Genomic DNA, 20,136 nt, shown 5'->3' with positions numbered 1-20,136 from the left:
AGAAGGGAAATCTGCTTAATGATATGTGTAGGAAATCAGGGGGAGACATACACCCCCAAAGGTTGGCTACTGTCTATAGACAGGGTAGTACTGAGTTGGCAAATAATATAATAGCTGACACTTACTGATGTCAGCCAGCTAGTAAATGACAGAGAACAGATTCAAAGCAGGCAATCCCACTCCAGACCCTGTGCTCACAACCTGGGTGCCACTCTCAGGGAGATATTGGGTCTTGGGAGAACAAAGAGGGGAAGCAGAGTTACAGAATTCATTCATACGGGATCCCTTGATTTGAATGCTTGTGAAATGTCACCAGACTGGGACATACCTTAGATAACAGAGGCCCTGGAGGACAAATTTCCTCCACCCAGCATAGCAGGTCCAGCATAGTACCTCCTTAATTCTTGCATTTCCTATGATCACATATAGCTTTAGAATTGGAAAGTCATTTTCCTGCAAAGAAATGACTCTCCCAAGGTCACATGATTACTTGCCCCACAGATCACTTTACTACTAATGAAAGGACCTATCCTTTGGCACTTTAGAATGTACCTATCGGTGGCCTATCAGTTGACCCTATCATTGTTGGGAAATTCTCTTCTCTCAAGGTGATGGAATTCACTGTCCTCAAATCTTGATTTTGTTAAAGAGATTAAGGACACAGGACACCCGTGTTGGGGCAGAGGCTCTTGAGATATGGAGAAGGAAGAGGAGAGGGGCTCCCAATAGCCCTAAGGCAGAATACAGAATCTATGACAAGGGATCTTCAGCAATTCATCCTTCCTCTTCTTGAGAACTTCCTGTAGTAGGTGTAGTCTTACCGAGCAGAGGCTTCATAGTGTTTCAGAGAGAAGCCAAAAATCATTTGCCTCTTTGGAAACTCGTTTCCTTCCTCCTTAACTTTCACACCTGCCACTCTTCTTTCTCGAAAACATTGTTCAACTCCCTTCCTCCTGGACCTTTCTCTCTTAACCCTAGCCATCCCTAGTCACTGCAAGACTAATCTCCTGGACAGTGGTTTCTTTTCTCCTTGGCAGTTATTCCCATGATGCTTTGTGCCTCCTTCTAAGTCTCTGGCCCATGGATCCTGTCTTACAGTTTAGCTTCTCTTTCTGTATCCTCCCCACAGTGAAGGTGGGTGCCAGGCATGAGAGCTGTTCACACATGTTCCCCAGGCCCACCAGGAATAAGCTTGCATGGAGGCAACCTCTCCTGCCAAGTTTTTTCTCTCTTTCTATCTTAGTCTACTTGGTACCCTTGATAGCAAACCAGAAGGCACAGAGTGAGGGGAAAAGACTAGAGAGCCAAGGAGATTCCATTTTGAGGAAATAGTACAGTTTGCTTTGCTAGGGCGCAGAAATAGATATGAGCTCTTCCCGTCTCAGGTCCAAATTAACCTAGAACCCAGAGAGGAGTAATGTTGGAGCCCTGCCACTGTTGAAACATCTCTGAGAGCCCCACTTTTCTGAAAGCAGAGTGTCTGTCACATTCCTGACTTGCCATGCTGTTGTGTCTTCCAAAGGGTAAAAGAAGTTAAAGTACTAGGAGCACTTACAGCGCATTTAATTCTGACCCAAAATGGAGAGATTTTTTGCAAATTGGATATTATGGGAACCTAGGAGAAGGCAACTATATTTTCCCCAAAATATTATAACCAGGATGTCAGATTTTCACTTTAGAATTCAAGAAGGCAGATTTCTTCCTTCCTCCCTCCCTCCCTCCCTCCCTCCCTCTCTCTTTCTTTTTCTTTCTTTCTTTCTTCCCTCCCTCCCTCCCTCCCTCCCTTCCTTCCTTCCTTCCTTTCTTTCTATTAAGAGAAAAGATGGATACAGTTCCCTGACAAGAGACTTTGAAAGATAGAGTGGTTCCAAAGGGTTGGCAGTTCTCTGAAGTACAATTTTGATTATGCTGTTGTAGATGGTCCCAACAAGGAAGGCAAAAAGGAGCCACTTGAGGAAAAGTTCAACTACCGAGAAAGGCAAGAGCATGTGATAAAGAAGAATAGCCACCAGCACTGAGTGTCTGTCTACCCATAGCTTTTGAAATTTTATCTTAATTCCACACCGCCCCCCCCAATCCTTGGAGGAAATGGATGATAATGAAATTGTCTCATCCCCATTTGCAGATGGGAGAACTGAGGTTAAGCTTAGGTTTGGATTCAAACCAAGATTAAGAAACATGGCTAAGATTATACAACTAATGAAAGAAGAGCCAAAGTTGGAGTGTAGGTCAGGATACCTCTAGAACCTGTGTCCCTTCTGTGCTACACTGGAGGGACCTGTGAGGAAAAAATGTCAACGAGGCCCAAGTTCTGCATGAGATGGGACTTCCCCAAGAGCCAGGTGACAGCAGCAAGTGTTCTTCTTAAAGTCGTCTGTGGAAGAAATTATCACAAGAGTAATGAAAGTCTGTCAGATAATGTTTGAAAAGAGCTCATCCGTTCATTCAACAGATGTCTTTTGAGTGCTTACTTCTGACTTCAGGTGCTTTCAGTGACTAGGACACACAGCCTTCCAGAACACATTGCTGGGTTGGGAACATAGACAAGTGAGTAGGCTGGGTGTAGGGGGTGGGGTAGTATGGGGTGCTTTGAGAACTTGTAAGCGGGGCATTTAGGGTGGTCAGACCTCCTGGAAGAAGTGAAATGTTAGCTGAGATCTGAACGATGAGTAGGCATTGGGGTGGGATGGGGGATGAAGCGAGTGGTGAAAGAGGTGGAGGGAAAGTAGTTTAATTTGGCCAGAGGCATTGAAGGAGTTTGCATCTTACCTTTTATTCATCCATCCGTCACCCGTTATGCATTGAATGTACATGATGAACCTGACGCTCTCCTCAGTGCACCGCAGTGAAGAGGACAGACAAAACGAACTACCTGGAACGGTGCGTGGTACATGGGAAGGACTCAGTAAATGGTGGTGGCCACAATTATTTTATCATCTTCCAATAGCAGGTTTGTGCTAAACCCTAGGGATACAAACTTGAGTTCAGTATGGCCCCTGACCTTGAGGTACCCACATTGTACTCCAAAAAATGCAAGTGAACGGATGAGTTTCTTTACGTAGTACGGTAATTCTATAAGCTCAGTATGAGTCACTTGTCCTGTGGCTGCCCCAAGAGTTAGTGTAATCTTGGGCAACATTTCATAAAAGTATAGAAGCTAGGACTGGAGTGCTTAATATTTGGGGAGTCTCTAAATTCTGAGAATCTAATAAATGCTATGGAGTATCGACCTGGAAAAACCAATGACAATTTTGCCTTCCTCATTCAGCTTCAGAATCTCTGATGCTACAACGGGGAAGTGATAACCCTTCTCTGGGTTGGTCAGACCACCCTCAGAACACAGTATTTAACAGCTCTGTGCCATGTGTAAAACATTGTATTGAGCATCGTGAGGAAGACAAAGATAAATAGGAGGTAATTTTTTTCTTAAAATTGATGGACTTATATTTATACAGTGCTTTGTAACTATAAAGTACCTACATGGATAGGTTGTTTTCATTCTAATCACCAGTGGGGTAATACAAAACAATATAAATGCAGTGGGATGCATTAAAAATGTTACAGATGTCTGAAAGAGAGCAAAGTCACTTTCAGTCGTAGGAGATGGAAGAAGGCTCTAATGTAAGAGCAGGTATTTGTAGAGGGCACTAGCATGAGTGAAGTTTTGTGGGAAAACATGGGGCCCTGGAGAATGGTTAATAACCATCAGCGTTTTGGGGGGCATGCAGGGGACTGGGCTGGGACTCAGTGTGGGAGGTCTTGAGTACCTGATAAGGAAGGGGAGAGACAAAGTTTTTCATTGGAAGAATGACATGATCAGAGCTGTGCTGCAGGATTCCCTGGCACCGGAGTGCAGATACCTCAAGGAGTCGGCAGGGGAGGCAGAGAGGCTAGCTAGAACGCTATTCTAATGATCAGGTAACAGAGAGGAATAATAATTTTTTGGTGCTTAAGATGTGCTTTCGATAGGTTATTTCACTTAATGAAAGTAATCAGAATCTTGGAAAGGAACGGACCAATTTGAGAGAGGTTAGAACAGAAAGGCTGAGGGACTTTCTTCCCTGGAGGATTTTGGGAACGGACAAGATTGGTTGTGGTTCAGTCTGGAAAGAGCACTTGAGTGGGGGTCTGAGACCTGCTTCCCGTTCCACTTCTGCCACTGACTACCTGTGTGACTTCAGGCAAGTCATTTTTCCCCCACGGTCTTTGGTTCTCTTACCTGCAAAACTGTGGGTCTGGTGTTTAGGGTTTGTTTGCTTGATTGCTTATTTATTTATTTGCTTGTTGTTTTCAGTGGCTTGAGACAGTGACACAGTGTGTTGGTGTTTGGGGAGAGCTTGGGGGTGTACCAGAATAGTCACCAATATCAGCTTGAAAATTTGATGAAATGCAGTATGCCTGGGTCTCCGTGGCAGGACGGGAAAAAGACCTCAAACAATTTTGGCCTCAAACAAGATTCAGTTTAACTTTTATTTATTTATTCTAATTTTAAATGTTATTTATTTGCTTATTGAAGTGTAGATGATTTACAACAGTTTGACTCAGTATCTTTTACTACTTGTGTGACCTTGGGCAAATTACTCAATTCCTTTTCTGTTTTCATAAAATAAGGATAATAATATGCACCGTTAAGGATTGTCATGAGGATTAAACAAGACAATACCTGGCACAAAGTGCTGGGGTGGGTGGGGGAGGTCTGTTTCCTTCCTCCTCTTTCTGTGATGCTCATATTCACTTAGCCTCCCTCTCTGAACGCCCCCCCCCCCCCCCCCCCCGCCAACCCACCTTCTCTTTCTTTTCACCAAAACAAAGTGTGATACCCTGACTCCAGGCACGACAGTGGACATATCCGTGTAGTACTAATTTGACAGACTTTGTAATGGAGTTTCCATACATTGCAGTGGTATTTCAGCAAGGTAGCTAAGGATGGTTAGTTCCGTTATGCCTGCACATTCAGTCACATTCTGGCTACTCTCATCCAGCTGCAGGCATGCAGCTCATCCCTGCTGAGAATGGCCTCTGACTATTGCTACCCTGGTAGACCCCGACTGAGGGTCACATGGGCAAGGGCCCCATGAAGGTGGGGCTGGTGGGATGTGAGCGTGCTACACTGAGCCAGGTGGGCAGCTAGTCCACTCTTCTGCTGAGTGTCCCCATGCTGGGTATAGAGTTGGGCTCTGTCTCCCTTGGGACCTTCCCGTGCGAGTGGGACATAGGAAATGGGAGAAAGGCATTAGGGCGTATACAGGGCAACACAGAAACTGACACGACCCCTCGTCTACTCCCCCATCCGCTAGGTCACTTCCTATTTAGAAAATAAATCTTCTTAACCCCTCCATGTGCAGAGATGCAGAACAGTTGTTTTAACACCAGCCAAGGCGAATGTGTTGCTCTTGTGCCCCAGACACCGGCACCCCCATTTTAATCAGTCATGTCACCCACGCAGCATCAGAGTGTTTGGGAGACACTGAGAGAGTAAAAGAAGAAAGGACAGTTTGAAAGGGTTGACCAGGGAAGGTTTCTGAGGATCTTGAGTTGGGGTGGAAAGAGGAGAGAGAAAGCAGGAGGAAGGGCAAAGTGCCTCCAGCTGCACCCACGGCTTTTCAGGCCCTAAGAGTCAGGCGGGACGGGCAACAGGACTGGGGAGTCTAGACCAGGGCACTGGAACTACCACTATGACAGGTCTAGGGAGTGACCAGGTTGAGGGGAGCCCTAGCTGGGATCCCCAGTGATCTAGCACTGTCAGGGTCACTGCCCGCTTCCCAGTCCCCCCATCTCAGTATCCCTTTCCCTGTGGTTTGGGGATTCTGGACACTGAGGCCATCTCAAAGAGGATCTCATTTCTCAGTTCCCTCTTAGGGCCCTGCATCCTGAGTGGGGTTTCTCCTTTGACCTTGGTAAGAGAGAATCCGTGGTCTCCCCCAGGGTTCAGTGTCCTTGGCTGACCCGGAGCAGGACATCCTTCCGGGCTGCTACCAGGAAGAGTGGAGTGGAACTTCATGGCTGCTGGGTGAGGCCGGGCTAACAGCAGCCAAGGCCAAGTATGGGGGGGGCGGTCAGTGACTTAAAGGGACAAGCTGCCTGGTGGGTAGCGCTTGGGGGGACTTGTGTCCTGGAGAGGGGCAAGAGATTCCTGGGGCTCAGGAACTGGGACCAGGGGAGGCCATGGACAGGCAAGGCCTATGCCAGAGATTCACCTCCCCTACCTTTTTTTTTTTTTTTTTTTGCAGTACGCGGGCCTCTCACTGTTGTGACCTCTCCCGTTGCGGAGCACGGGCTCTGGACGCGCAGGCTCAGCGGCCATGGCTCACGGGCCCAGCTGCTCCGCGGCATGTGGGATCTTCCCGGACCGGGGCACGAACCCACGTCCCCTGCCTCGGCAGGCGGACTCTCAACCACTGCGCCACCAGAGAAACCCTCCCCTACCTTTTAATGGGTCGTTTCTCCCAGTGCCACTAGAAATTTCCTTTACCACTTCCAGATTCCCTTAGGTTGAGCACCCCTCTCCTCAGACTCTGCTTTTTAAATGCAAACGTCCCTGGGAGGGACTAACACTTTGGCCTCTAACACCCCTGTGTAAATTAGTATCAGGTGTTTGGTGGTGTTGTGTGTGTGTGTGTATGTGTGTGTTTCTGGTCTGAAAGAAGGGGGCTACTTGAGAGCTGACACCCTTTTCTTTTCCCACCCTGGTTTGTGAGGACCCCAGGGCTTCTCTACTCTGCCCTGACCTAGGAAATAACACCTGTCCCTGAGGCTGTCCAGAAGCCAGGTGACCTTTGGACAAAGGCCCTCCTGGGCTCTTGTGTCTGTAGTCTCCTTCCCTGGCATTTCCCTCCCCGGTGCTCTCCTCACTGGCCCAACCTGTCCCCGAATGCTGGAATGTGGACAGGGAAGGCCCAGAGCTGCCCCTGGAGCTTAGAGGTCCTGTTTTCCTTTTTCTTCTGGTTCAACTTTACTCAGAGGCAAAAAATATACAAATCAATTTTCACTGCAAAGTAAAGGAGCTGTTACAGTGGAGGATTCCTGGACTGAATGTCAATATTATGACATAGTATGAGTGTGTTTCGTGTTTGGTAATTGCAATCTTTGTTGCGGTCATCCATTTACAATGCTTGGTGTCAGTTTATTTATCTCTTGTAAAAATAAAATACAGTGTGTGTGTGTGAGTTGTGGGGAAAAAATTATTAAGTTTATAGATAGAATAAGATTTGGTGTCTGAACTTAAAAGCTTAAAGAAAAAAAAATACTTCATTGCTTAAAAAAAAAAAACAACTTTCCGTCTACTTTTCTCAGGCTTCTTTGCCAGTGGCGCTAAGGCTATCACCTCGTGATGTCTAGGCCAGCTTCTTCTCCTGCCCTTAGGGAGCTAATGAGGGAGTGAGTCGGAGGGTGCGGGAAGGTGTGCAGTTTGTGTGATTACTGTGGCTCTGGGTCCCTGGGAGTGACTGCAGTCTATCAGGGATTTTCTCGATTTGGGGAGTTAGCACTGATTGCAGATATTCTCTATTATCAGACAGCATGTCAAGATTGCTAGTTTAGGGACTGTGGTGGCAGAGGGACAGTGGGCAGGGCTTGTGGACAGTGGCGCAGAGCCTCCCTACCAGGAGGGCAGGAAGGAGCTTGCCCTGGGCATGGTGTGGCGGCTGGTCTTTGCTCCTCCGAGGTTCCCATGGATGACTGGCTCAGTCTTTTTCTGCTCGACTGCCTTTTACCCTCTTCCGAGCCAAGCAGGTGGCTGTCAGCTGCCCACACAGCCTGTGCTTGCCCCCTGGCACAGGCAGTGCCACTACACTGGGGCTGCTGGCCCCACCTTCTCTACTCTGTAGAATTGTTCTGGGGACCAAGTCCCTCGGTCCTTCTCGTCCCAGGCTCTGGCACATTCAGTGCCAAGTGTGTACTCATGGGATGGAGCGCAGGGCTGGGGCCAGTGTTGTTTCTGAGGCCCAGCACCAAGTAGCCTCCCCACATTGGTTCTGTGGGCCCTTCCCGACTCTGCTGTGGCTCTGCCGTGAGACACAGGGCAAAGTCACTGACCCTTTGTGGGCCTCATTCTACTAGACAGTAGGACCCTGTCATGGGAAAGAGAGATTACCGTTTAGATGTCTAAGAAAGGTGCTACCAGAAAATAACCAAAGAATTGTTATAATTGAATGAATTGGAGACACTCCCTAAAGATCAGAGTGTTGATTCCCAGCAAAGATGTCATTCTTTTGGAGGATGGTCTCACTGGCATTCTTCGGTAGACTCTGGTTAGTCTGATGCCTCTGTAGTTACCCTGAGATACATCCCCATCCCCTTGCCATGGGGCTGGGCTGTAATTTGAAGTCTGCTCAGGGCTGCCTCCTTCCTCCTTGCAGACTCTGATGGGTTAGCCCCACCTAGCTTGTGAGGACCTGGGGAGTCTGGACCTGAGCTGTGAGGTGGAGGACATTGCCTCTCATCTCTCCCCTCCGGTGAGTCCTCCAGGCAGAGCAGAGCCTTGCTGGCGTTTTGGGTCCTCGCTTTGGTGCCCCGGCTGGACGGGAACAGCTGTGACCTGCTTTCTGGATTCTGCTTAATGGGCTGGCCTCCTCTAGTGAGTTTTCCCAGCCCACGAAGGAATCCTGGAGAAGTGGATTCCAAAGGGTATGAGCTGGGGAAGCTGGACTGGAGATTCAGCTATAGGTGACAGAGGCGACAGTCCGAGCCTTGCAGGAGCCCTTGGTTTGCAGCAAGCAAGTGGCACGGAGAAGGGCTGCCGTGTCCCCATGCCCTCCTCCACCCACTTCCTTACATCCTCCTCCCAGAGGGGCTTCCTTTATGCTTCAGGAGTCTACAGGGCCTTCAGAGAGGCTAAGGTTTCCTAGATGTTGCTGTTTGCAAATGACAGGTGGTTTTTCTCATGTGGGTGGGCTGGTGTGAAGTTTGTCTGTAAAGAAGTTTCCTCAGGAGTCCTTTCAGCTGGAGGCCAAGATTATTAAGGGAAGGTCATCCTGGGAGCTCCTCTTTTCCTCTGCTGTCCTGTCCACCACCTTTCTCTGGAGGGTCGAGGAAACTGGAAGAGTAATTCTTAACCACCGTGCTCCTTGGAGGAAACCCGGCCGATCTGAGCTAGAAGGCCTGGAACTTGGGGCTGCGGTGGCTGAGGGCAGGGGGTGGAAAAAGCAGGAAGTGTGAATCAGACAGAGGGGAGATGTGGCTGTTCTGGCTCCTGGGATGGTTCCTGGCCAAGACCTTTCTTTCCTTTTTGCCAAACGTTCCATTCAGCTGATTGCCAGTTCCTGGTCCCTGCCATCTTAATCGCCAACTCTAGGAAGGAAAGTTTTGAGAGAAGCCACGAGCTGCCTCACCTCTTCCATCACTGACTCTCTTCGTACCCAGATCCAAAATCTACAGGGTGTGTGCTAGGAGCTGTGATCTCCAGGGATTCCGTGTGTGTGTGTGTGTGTGTGTGTGTGTGTGTGAACAGAACAGCTGCACAAATGGTTTCTGAACTGGGACCGAGGACTCAGGACTCTGAATGCAAACCCAACTGATGTAACTGTGTCACACAGCCTCCTGTCCCTCTGCTCTCTTAGGACCCAGAGAGCCCTTTATTAACTCTTGTGTCCACTTTGGCTTCAATTGGTGGAGAGTCCGGGTAGGCCCAGGAAAGAGAGAAATGGAAAGTAAGTTCCAGTAGCAAAACTGAACCACATGGGGCTGCTTTAATTTGGCTGAGAGGATGCTAGAGAGGGGCTGTATGAGTGGGAAGAAAATGCAAGCAGTTATAGTCAGTCTCCTCACATTTGGATTAAGTGAGAACCACACAGAGAGAACATAGTTAAACAAGAGAAAGACTTTGTTGGTGAGTGTGACTCAGTGATGGGCCTGACATCAAAGAAGCTTGTAGAGCTGTATAAAACCTGTAGGTTTTCAATACGGAAGCAGGGATCAGCTGCACATCTGTTTGAGGCAGGGAGCTGACCTACTTGACTTATTGTTATACCTTCCTGCTGGAGGAGTCGTATTCCTGGCACAGGGCATGCTGACTTCCCTGTTGGAGCTGGGGCTGTGGGAGGGGAGAGGTGGAGCTGGGCAGCAGAGTGTGGAGTGAGGGGTGGGGGACGGGTACCTGGCTGCAAAACCAGTGGGATTTGGGGTCTGGGTAAGTGTGGGGTGCTGGGGGTAGATAGGGGAAGGGTCCTCTCAGAAGAGAAAGCTCTGGGATCCAAAGGGATTAAGTCCTTAACCCCTTGAACCATTCTGTCCTGAGAGGAGGTACTGAAGGTCTCTTCCTAGGGCAGTCCTAGAACTGAGTCATCTTCCCTTAGTAAAAACTACTAACAGGCTGGGGGCTTGAGACCCTCCATATTTTTCACCACCTTTCTCCATAGCTCTCCATTTCCCCTGCTCAGTGAAGATGGGTCAGGACGTGCAAGTTTCCCTGCTTTGTGCCCGAAAGGGGAGATTGAATTATTTATGATACATCTGTCACCTTTGTTAGACTGTAAGCTTCCTGGAATTGTGCCATGGTCATCGGAATACTTCTGGGTCTAGCATGGTACCTGGCACGTAGCTGATACTCACCGCCCATTAGAATCCAGCTCTGTGGCTCAGGATTTGGGGAGATGACCGAGACCCATTAGTCTGTCCCGAGCAGGGTAGTTCTCATACGGTGCCGTCCAGCAAGACAACAGGAAGCCCTCTGCACCCACAGCTGGTGTCATTGCTGGACCCTGGGGCCCCTCCCTCTCTGGCACAGGCATGGAACAGAGCCAACTCACTTGAGGGAGTGCCCTCTCCTTTCTCTCCATGCTCTGACTCTGAGCCATTGTGTGGCTCTGCCCTGACTCCCTTCCTCCCCCTGTGACCTCCAGCCATCTGTTGGCAGCCGTGTGGGCTGAGTTTGGTGCCGCCTAGACCCTGGCACCGACCTGCTTGGCCATAAGCATGCCCTCTTCCTTTACCAGCTGACTGCCTGGTGCTCTTTGGGGTTCCTTTCCCCAGTTCCGTCCTGTCTTCCTGGTAGTTCTGAAACTCTAGTCTTTGGTGTCAAACTTTGCTGCACATCTGAATTGCCTGAGGGGCTTTGAAATGTTCAGAGTCCAGGGACTCACCCCACTGAATCAAACCCTCCAGGAGAGGGGCCAGGAATTTGTATGTTTGAAGAACTTTCCAGATGATAATTACAACCATTCAAATGTGGACCCTATATTAGATAATATTATTGTTAAATAATAACAATTACAATTTAACGTATTGTCAACGTTAAATTTAGCTGGTATGCTAACTGGCATTGTGTTTACATCAGAGAATGTCCTAGTTTTGTAGATTCAGGCTGAAGTATTTAGAAGTGAAGTGTTTGCATCTTAACGTTTGAAAATGTTAAGCAGAGAAGGAGAAAGTGTGCTCAAATGTGGGAAAATGTTAACAATTAGTGCATGCAGGTGGTGAAAGGAATCTGGCTGAAAATGGTCTTTCAGATGGTTTCCATCTACTTTCTGAGAGAGGGATACTAGAAGAGAACACAGCTAGGGCCACCAAGGTGCACAACTCCAGCAGGCACCGTTCTCTTTGTTGTGGTAGAGGGTGTCATTCACGTAGAGTACAGTGTGTGGGTGCTCCGTGGAGTTGTGCAACAGAGCGGTACTGGCCCCAGCCTTCTCTTCCTGGATGAGCTGCAGAGTAGCAAAGACCCCAGGCCCTCGTCCACCCCAACTCTTTCCTGGGACCTACATGGATATTTGCTTTCTTACAGAATCCCTAGTAACCCTTGAGGACTCAGGCAATAGAGAATTTGTCAACCCAGCAGAGCCTGGCAGGGAGGGAGCTGAACTGGGGAAGAGAATGGAGGAGGCAAGAAACACGAGGCTCTGATTCCTAAAATACTTTGTGTATCCCCACCCCTCCTGGAAGATGAAATTCCGGGCGGAAGCCAGCCGGCTCCCTTTAGCTGCAGGTGGTTGGGACTGGTTGCTCCTGCCTTTCCTCTTTCCCTCTCTGCATTTCCCCTGTGCCTGGCTGCTGCCCTGAACCTTCACCCTACCTTAGGGCGGGGTCTCCCGGTCCTGGTGTTCTGGCCTTGTGGGGGATGCTGCTTGTCCTGCCTCCTCACCATGGATCCCTCAGCATCAGAGCGAGCAGAGCACTGCACTTTTTGGAAGGTGCAGCTGCCGGTATAGCCCCGGGTGCAAGATGGGCTGGGCCTCCTCTGCACAGCTGACAGACAGTCTGGTGGTGTCCTGGCCGGGAGCCAGGGGGCCGGTGGTTAGAGAGGGGTGGCTCAGCTTTCCGTGTTTGAATTCCAGTCTGGGAAGAGCCTTAGGAGCTGGGCCTGCTGGATCTCCCTCGGGTCTTTTTTTTTTTTCCCCCTCAGCCGCGCCGTGTGGCTTGTGGGATCTTAGTTCCTACATCAGGGATTGAACCCGGGCCCTCAGCAGTGAAAGTGCGGAGTCCTAACCACTGGACCACCAGGGAATTCCCCCTCAGGCCTTTCTTCTCTTTCCTCCCAGGGCTAACGTTGGCGTCCTCTGAGAAATGTGACTGAAGGGAATCAACAGGTCAGAATCAAAGAATCCCAGGGCTGGAAGGCACTTTCTGTGGGGGTCTTGTCTATCTACCCACCTGCATTTACAGATGCCAAACCTGGTCCTGTTAGTTGAAACCCAGTCCTACTTTTGAAGGATCCCCAGGGAAGGACCCCACCTGCATCCTGATCACACATCTCTATGTCTGAGAATTCTTACCACCAGAAAGCTCTACCCTTATATCCCAGTTGAAGTACATTTTCCTCAGTGGAAATGAGGTGATTTTGGAACTTGAGGATCTTGGTGGGAGATGACAGATTCATACACATTTAATTTTTTTTTTTTTTCAGTACGTGGGCCTCTCACTGTTGTGGCCTCTCCCGTAGCGGAGCGCAGGCTCCGGACGTGCAGGTCAGCGGCCATGGCTCACGGGCCCAGCCGCTCCGCAGCACGTGGGATCTTCCCGGACCGGGGCACGAATCCGTGTCCCCTGCATCGGCAGGCGGACTCTCAACCACTGCACCACCAGGGAAGCCCCATACACATTTAATTTTGAATAAAATGTTTCAAGATGATATTTGAGGTATATACAGGTTGCTGTTGGGAGCGTGAAGGTGGGGCACATTGTTGAATCTGGAGGTTCAGAGAGGGCTTCTTGAAGAACTTGATGTCAGAGCAAAGTCTGAGCAGTTAGAATCACATAGGCAAAGAGCGTTGGCAGTTGGGAAGGGCGTGCCCTGGAGCAGGAAGGTACTGCACGAAATCACGGAGGTATCAACTGCGTGGTTCTGAATGGTTGGAGATGAGAGGGAGATGGGGGCTGGTGATAAAGGCCTTGTAAAGGAATCAAATAGAGAGCCTTTGAAGGGGTTTAAGCAGAGTGAGATGATCAGATTTACACTTTAGAAAGAGCCCTCTGACTGCTCTGGGGAGCAAGCTTTAGAGAAGGAAAGATTAGGAGGAGGAAGGACTGTTTGAAGGCTATTGTAATAGCCCAAGTGGGAGAAAATACGGGTTTAATTAGGGCAGCAGCAGTTAGCATAGAAGGAAGGACTAGATTTGGGAAGTATTAAGAGGAAAAGTTGGCAGGCTTGGTGATTGGATATAGGGTGAAAAGGAAGGAGGAATCCAGGATGACCGTCGGGTTCCTAGCTTGGGTAACTGGATAGTGCCTTTCACCCAGATGGGGAACCAGGAAGGAGGAGAAGGTTGTGGGAAGGAGATAAGAAGGTGATAGTTCAGTTTTGGACATCTGGGGGTTGAGGCATGGGTGGGCAGATCACCTTGACAGGGGAGACACACATTTGGAATCATCAACACGCACGTGATGTGAGTGGGGGAACAGATGAGACTGCCCAGTGGGGTTGTCACATTAACAGAGGCTGAGAATAGAGTCCTGAGCCAACACCAATATTTCAGGGTGGACAAAGGAAGAGGAGGACAATGGCAGAGGTGGAGAACATGAGAGAGTAGTGTCATGGAAGCCAGGGGGTGGAGGATGTAAGGAAGAAGGGAATGGTCTGAGAGCCAAGTGCAGCAGCGACGTCTGGGCAGATAGAAATGCCTGTCTGCCCAGGCATTTCTGGGTGGCCTGGGCATTGTTGTTGGGGCATTTTAGTGTAATGTTGAGGGCAGAAGTTTCAGATTACAGTGAGTTGAAGAGTAAATAAGGGAGAATTGGGAAACATCGTGTGTCTTCTGTGAAGCTTGACTGGGAAGGGAAGGAAGAACAGGGAGGGTATGAGCTGAAGGACAGAAAGGCAAGAGAAGGTGCTTAGGGTGTAGGGTTCTGGTTTTTGTTCCTTCTTCTTTTTCTTTTTAAGGCTAGAAGAAGCTTGATCATGTTTATGTGCTGAAGAGAGAGACCCAGTTAAGGAGAAGAGGTGAAAGTACAGGAGAGGGAAGGGAGGTTGGTGGAGCATCAGCCTAGAGGAGATCCAGTGTGTGGGGCAAGCGCCCTGGAGGCTCTGGAGGCTTCTACCTCAGTGGGAAGCGGGGACCTGCTTTCCCTGAGACCAAAAGGAAGAAGGGGAGGCCAGGAAGTTCCCTGGGGGCACAGTGGTTAAGAATCCACCCACCAATATAGGGGACACGGGTTTGAGCCCTGATCCGGGAAGATCCCACATGCCGCGGAGCAACTAAGCCCATGTGCCACAACTACTGAGCCTGCGCTCTAGAGCCTGCGAGCCACAACTACTGAGCCCATGCGTCACAACTACTGAAGCCCGCGCGCCTAGAGCCTGCGCTCCACAACAAGAGAAGCCACTGCAATGAGAAGCCCGCGCACTGCAACGAAGAGTAGCCCCCGGTCGCCACAACTAGAGAAAGCGCGCACGGCAATGAAGACCCAGCGCAGCCAAAAAATAAATAAAATAAATAAAAAAGGAAAAAAGGAAGGGAGGCCAAATGCAAGTGTGGTTAAGTTAGTAGGGAAGAGAGGCAGGAAAGCGAGAGAGATTATTTCCAATGGCCTCGGTTTTTCTCTTCACAGTGGTGCCTGGCTAAGGCCAGTGTTACTACTCTGCTTGTCCCAGCTTGGGGCTGAAAATACAGTTGTTCTCTGGATTAAAAGGCTTAATCTCAGTTCACCTTTGAGCATTTATCTTGTGTCTCCCATTGAAAGTACTAGGCCCTCCTTTTCCTGGGCCCAGTTTCCCAACTCTGGGCAGCCAAGTTCTGGGTATCTTCATCTGCGCATCCAATTCCTTTGAATTTTAAATAGCAAGACGCCCTCTTACCCTCTGTGGATAAAAAGTGATCTATAAGGAGCTGTTGAAGCGTGGAGAAACTCAACAGGCAGAGAAATCAGCAGAGAGCAGCTTTCTTATGCCCTGAAGCTGGGCTTGGGCTATTCCATTTTGGGGAAAATACTTCCTAAGACTCACTGAGCCAGCCTGTGCCTGATGGGTGCCCCAGGATCCTGGAGGGGCACCTCAGGTTGAGGGATACTCTTGTCCTAACTCCTTTGGGGTCTGATGGAACTTACCACCCACGAATCTGTCTGAACTTTTTCCCTATTGATGCTTTCAATTTTCTAGTCATGAGGAAGGACGTGCTTCACATGTTTGTTACCTGCTGGGTAACAGTACAATAAAATGAAGGATTTTTGATAATTTTATGCAATCGTGAACTTCGCAGCTGCTGGTGAGAAGGGTCAGAAACCACTTACTAAACAATCGCCTGCCCCAACCTAATCTGAAACACATACACACACAGGTCCATGGTTCTCAGCTTCAGCTACAGAGTAGAATCTCCTGGGGAGTTTAAAAAAATACCACTGCCCTACTGCAGACCAATTAAATCAGAATCTCTTGAGAGTACCTGGGCTTCAGTACTTTTAAAAAATTCCCCCAGGGTTTCGAATGTGCAGCCAGGGTTGAGAACCACTGGGCCAGCTCGCCTTGTCGTTGCAACCGTGCCTTCAGTCACGGCTTCTAAAGGAAAAGGGTACCAACACTGGAGTGAATGAAGGGGCTGCTCGTGGCCAGAGGCAGCCGGCTGGCAGGTGGCGGGTGTTCTCTGCCTGTCTGGCTTCCTAAGGGCTGAGGGAAATCAGTATTTCGGCAGACCTGTACTCCATCAGGTGCCCGGGTCTCACCTGTGGGCAGACTTTGTTTTATTGACTCATATCGGTGCATTTTGGGAGGATCTTAGTGCAGTCAGAGTAGCTGTTTCATAGGGCTTTGTTGTACTTTTCATTTATAGCTTTATTGAGGTATAGTTGACATATAATAAACTGTACATATGTAAAGTGTGCAACTTGATAAATTTTGACATATGTATATACCCGTGAAACCACAATCAAGACAGTGAACATTTTCCTCGTCCCCAAAGTGTCCTTGTGCTCCTTTGTAACCCTCTTTCCACCCCTTCCCAGAGAGCCACTGATCGGCTTCCTGTCACTGTAGATTAGTTTTCATTTTCCAGAATTTTATATAAATGGAATCCTACACACTCATACTCTGTCTGACTTCTTTTACTCAACATAGTTATTTTGACATTCATCCATGTTATTGCATATGTCAATGATTAATTCCATTTTGTTGCTGAGTAGTATTCAGTTGTGTGGACGTATCGTATTTTTTTTAATCCATTCACCTGCTGATGGACATTAGGTTGTCTCCAGTTTTGTTTGTTTTGTTGTTTTACATCGTTATTGGAGTATAATTGCTTTACAATGGTGTGTTAGTTTCTGCTTTATAACAAAGTGAATCGTGTCTCTAGTTTTTTGATGTTACAAATAAGACTGCTGTGGATATTCATATACAAGTCTTTGTGTGGACATATACTTTCATTTTTCTTGGGTAAGTAATTAGGAGTGGGATAGTTGAGTCATATGGTAGGTGGATGCTTACCTTTTCAAGAAGCTGCCTATTTCCCAAAGTGGTTGTACCATTTAACGTTCCCTACCAGCAGTGTGTGAGAGCTGTCCTCTTTATTTATTTTATTAAAAAATTTTTTTATTGAGGTATAGTTGATTTACAATGTGTTAATTTCTGCTATACAGCAAAGTGACTCAGGTATACATATATATATTCCTTTTCATATTTTTTTCCCTTATGGTTAATCACAGGATACTGATGATAGTTCCCTGTGCTATAACAGTAGGACCTTGTTGTTTATTCATCCTATATATAATAGTTTGCATCTGCTAATCCCATACTCCCAAACCTCCCCCGACCCGCGCCCCCCTTGGCAACCACAAGTCTGTTTTCTATGTCTGTGAGTCTGTTTCTGTTTAATAGATATGTTCCTTTGTGTCATATTTTAGATTCCACATATAAGTGATATCATATGGTATTTGTCTTTCTCTGTCTGACTTACTTCGCTTAGTATGATAATCTCTAGGTCCATCCACGTTGGAGAGCCGTCCTCTTTAAATTGACTGAAGAGCCCTTGTCTCCATCTTTTCCTCTTAGCTGATACAAGGTGCCTCCTTCTTTCTTCGGGGTACCTGTGAGCGACATGAGGATGGGATTTAGGGACCAGAAATGGAAACATGTATAGATGAATGGAAGGGTAGATGGATGTAACAGATAAATAAAGTTGTCTTGGTATCTCTTTTTTTCTCCATCTTTCTGTTTCTCTCCATCTGTTGTAGGCACTCAAGAAACAGGCAATGGCCCAGATTATGTCACCCAATCAGATTATTGACACGTCTCTTTTTGTGACTGAATGATTGATATTTTTCCTCCTCACTTGCAGGGGCCCAGACACCATGCCACAACCCTGCAGAACTGACATTGCCAGGAAGTAGAAGACTTCCTTGTTTCCTCTGTCCCCCATCCTCACCATGTCTTCGACTCAGGGCAGTGGGGATCACTGGAAGTCACTGGAGTCTGTGGGCATCAGCCGCAAAGAGCTGGCCATGGCCGAAGCCCTGCAGATGGAGTATGATGCTCTGTCCCGGCTTCGGCACGACAAGGAGGAAAGCAGAGCCAAGCAGAGCACAGACCCCTCTCTCATCAGCTGGGATGAGCCTGTCCTAGACTTCTACAGCAAGCCAGCGGGAAGGCGGAAGGACCTCAAGCTCTTACGTGGTCTCTCTGGCTCTGACCCTACCCTCAATTACAACTCGCTCTCCCCACAGGAAGGGCTGCCCAACCACTCTACCTCCCAGGGCTCCCAGCCTGGCCCAGATCCCTGGCCCAAAGCCTCCCTGGCCGGAGACTATCTCTACATTTTTGATGGTTCAGATGGGGGGCTCTCTTTGTCCCCAGGACTGGGGGACACAGACGACTCTTTGAAGAAACTGTCCCCACCTCCTCTGCCTCCCCGAGTCTCTATCTGGGACACTCCTCCCCTGCCTCCCAGAAAGGGGTCCCCCTCATCCTCCAAGATCTCCCGGCCCAATAACATCAACACTTTTTCTTTGGTCGAACAACCTCCAGGCAAACTGCTGGGGCATCAGCTCCTAGAAGAGGAAGAGGAGCTGGGAGGTGGGGGTCCAGGGCGCCTACTGGGGTCCATGGACTACGATGGTATTAATGATGCCATTACACGGCTCAACTTGAAGTCAACCTATGATGCAGAGATGCTGCGGGACGCCACCAGGGTCTGGAAGGAGGGCCGGGGACTCCTGAACTTTGGCAAGGACACTCCTGGAAAACCTGTGGCCCGGAGCAAGACCATGCCCCCTCAGGTGCCCCCCCGCACCTACACCTCCCGCTACGCCAACCGGAAAAATGGGACATCTGGCAAGAACCTCCAGATTTCTGCAGCTCCAGTGAGGACCTGATTATGTTTCTTCTGTCCCCTTTCCCCTTGTCATTCAGAAATAGAGTCCCCCTTTCTTCTTTGCTGTCCAAACCACAATCTGCTCCACACTCACCCCTTCAGTCCTCTCCTGCCCTCTGCTTCTGACGTTGGGCCCCCGGGCCGTGGTGGGGGAGGGAAGAGGGACACTAGTAGAGAAGGCTCCTTTTCAGGGCCAGTTTTGTGTATCTTGGCCAAATGGTCCTTCTGGGGGCAGGCGTTTTGGAATACCCACTTCGTGATATAAGGACAGAACTGGGGTGAGAGGATACACTGTTGACGGCATGGCCGAATGGCCTTGGGCACTGGGGTGGGTTCCTTCTGCTTTCTGACTTTCTGCTCTGCCAAAAATGCTGCGTGGTGATGAGGTTCCGTCATGATACTAACCAATGTTTAGTGCTCACTAAGTCCCAGACCCTGGTCCAGACCCCTCAGCAACCCTGCCTAATGATCCGCAGTGGCTAGCCCTGCTGTGTCTCATCCCAAAGCTCCATTGTTCTCACTCGCTAGCTCGCTGGCTCTCTCTGTGTTACTCCCTCTGTCTCCCTCCCTTTGTCTCTCCCCCTCTGTCTCTCTCCTCCCTGTCCTTGTGTGTGTGCCCCCGCACATCTCTCTCATTGTGATAAAATATACATACCATAAAATTTACTGTCTTAACCAACTGTAAGTATACAGTTCAGTGGCATTAAGTACATTCACACCGTTGTGCAATCCTCACCATCATCCATCTCTTTTCACAGTGAAAATGTTAAGAAAAAAGTATGCAGTGTGACAGTAATTATTTCACTTTTATCAGTATATAGTATAAAATAGAAAACTCTCTGCACAGAAGCATGGCGTAGGTTCCAGGGCAGCTTTGATCTTTTTCTGGTTTAAAAAGTGTCAGCAACATCTCCATGGGCGGGACCTGAAGCCTGCTTTGTGTTTTGCACTTGGAAACCCTGACCCCAGGGGAGTCGAGAGGCACCCCTGTGGCTGATGAGTTCTGTCCTGACAGCTTTCCACCTCATTCCCTCCCTGTTTCCTCCTTATCCATTGTCTAAGGGACACTGGGGCTTTCCCACCTTGTGTCCCAGCAGTTGGGATCCTTCACAACTCTGGAAAAGCCACGTGGTCCTTCCTTCCTGTGCTTCGGCTAAGAGAGTCGCCCAGAGCAGAGGCAGCTCCTGGGTTAAGTCACAGCTCTAGAGCGCAGGGTTTTTAAAGGACTTGCTCTGAGAGGTGGGGCTGTTCCTGCTATTTATAGGGACAGGGAGATTCTGTTCTGCACAGCTGGGCCTGCTTGCACAGCGGCAGGCCACCCTGGTAGGTGGTCACCTCTGTGGCTCGCTCTCCTGCTTCCCCCCCACTCCCTCGCCCTTCCCCCATCCCCTGTGTGTTATCAGAGTTCTGG

General features: G+C 48.9%; 1 protein-coding gene across 6 annotated transcripts in view; it reads left to right on the top strand.

Annotated features, from left to right (window-relative positions):
• PIK3C2B (phosphatidylinositol-4-phosphate 3-kinase catalytic subunit type 2 beta) overlaps positions 1-20,136 on the top strand; it is a 61,672-nt gene that overhangs the window by 2,864 nt on the left and 38,672 nt on the right. For 5 of the 6 annotated variants that reach the window (XR_009560456.1, XM_030872737.2, XM_060290872.1 and 2 more), the window contains exon 2: positions 17,694-18,714. Coding sequence is in view for 5 of the 6 variants with exons in the window: in XM_030872737.2 (XP_030728597.2) it covers positions 17,782-18,714 (933 nt within the window). In the remaining variant the exon portion in view is untranslated. Of the gene's footprint in view, positions 1-17,693; positions 18,715-20,136 lie in introns of those variants that run through there. The other variant, XM_060290983.1, reaches the window with a different exon arrangement.

Source organism: Globicephala melas, chromosome 1 (genome assembly GCF_963455315.2).
Source record: "Globicephala melas chromosome 1, mGloMel1.2, whole genome shotgun sequence".
NCBI lineage: Eukaryota > Metazoa > Chordata > Mammalia > Artiodactyla > Delphinidae > Globicephala > Globicephala melas.
This window is presented reverse-complemented; position numbering and strand designations above follow the sequence as displayed.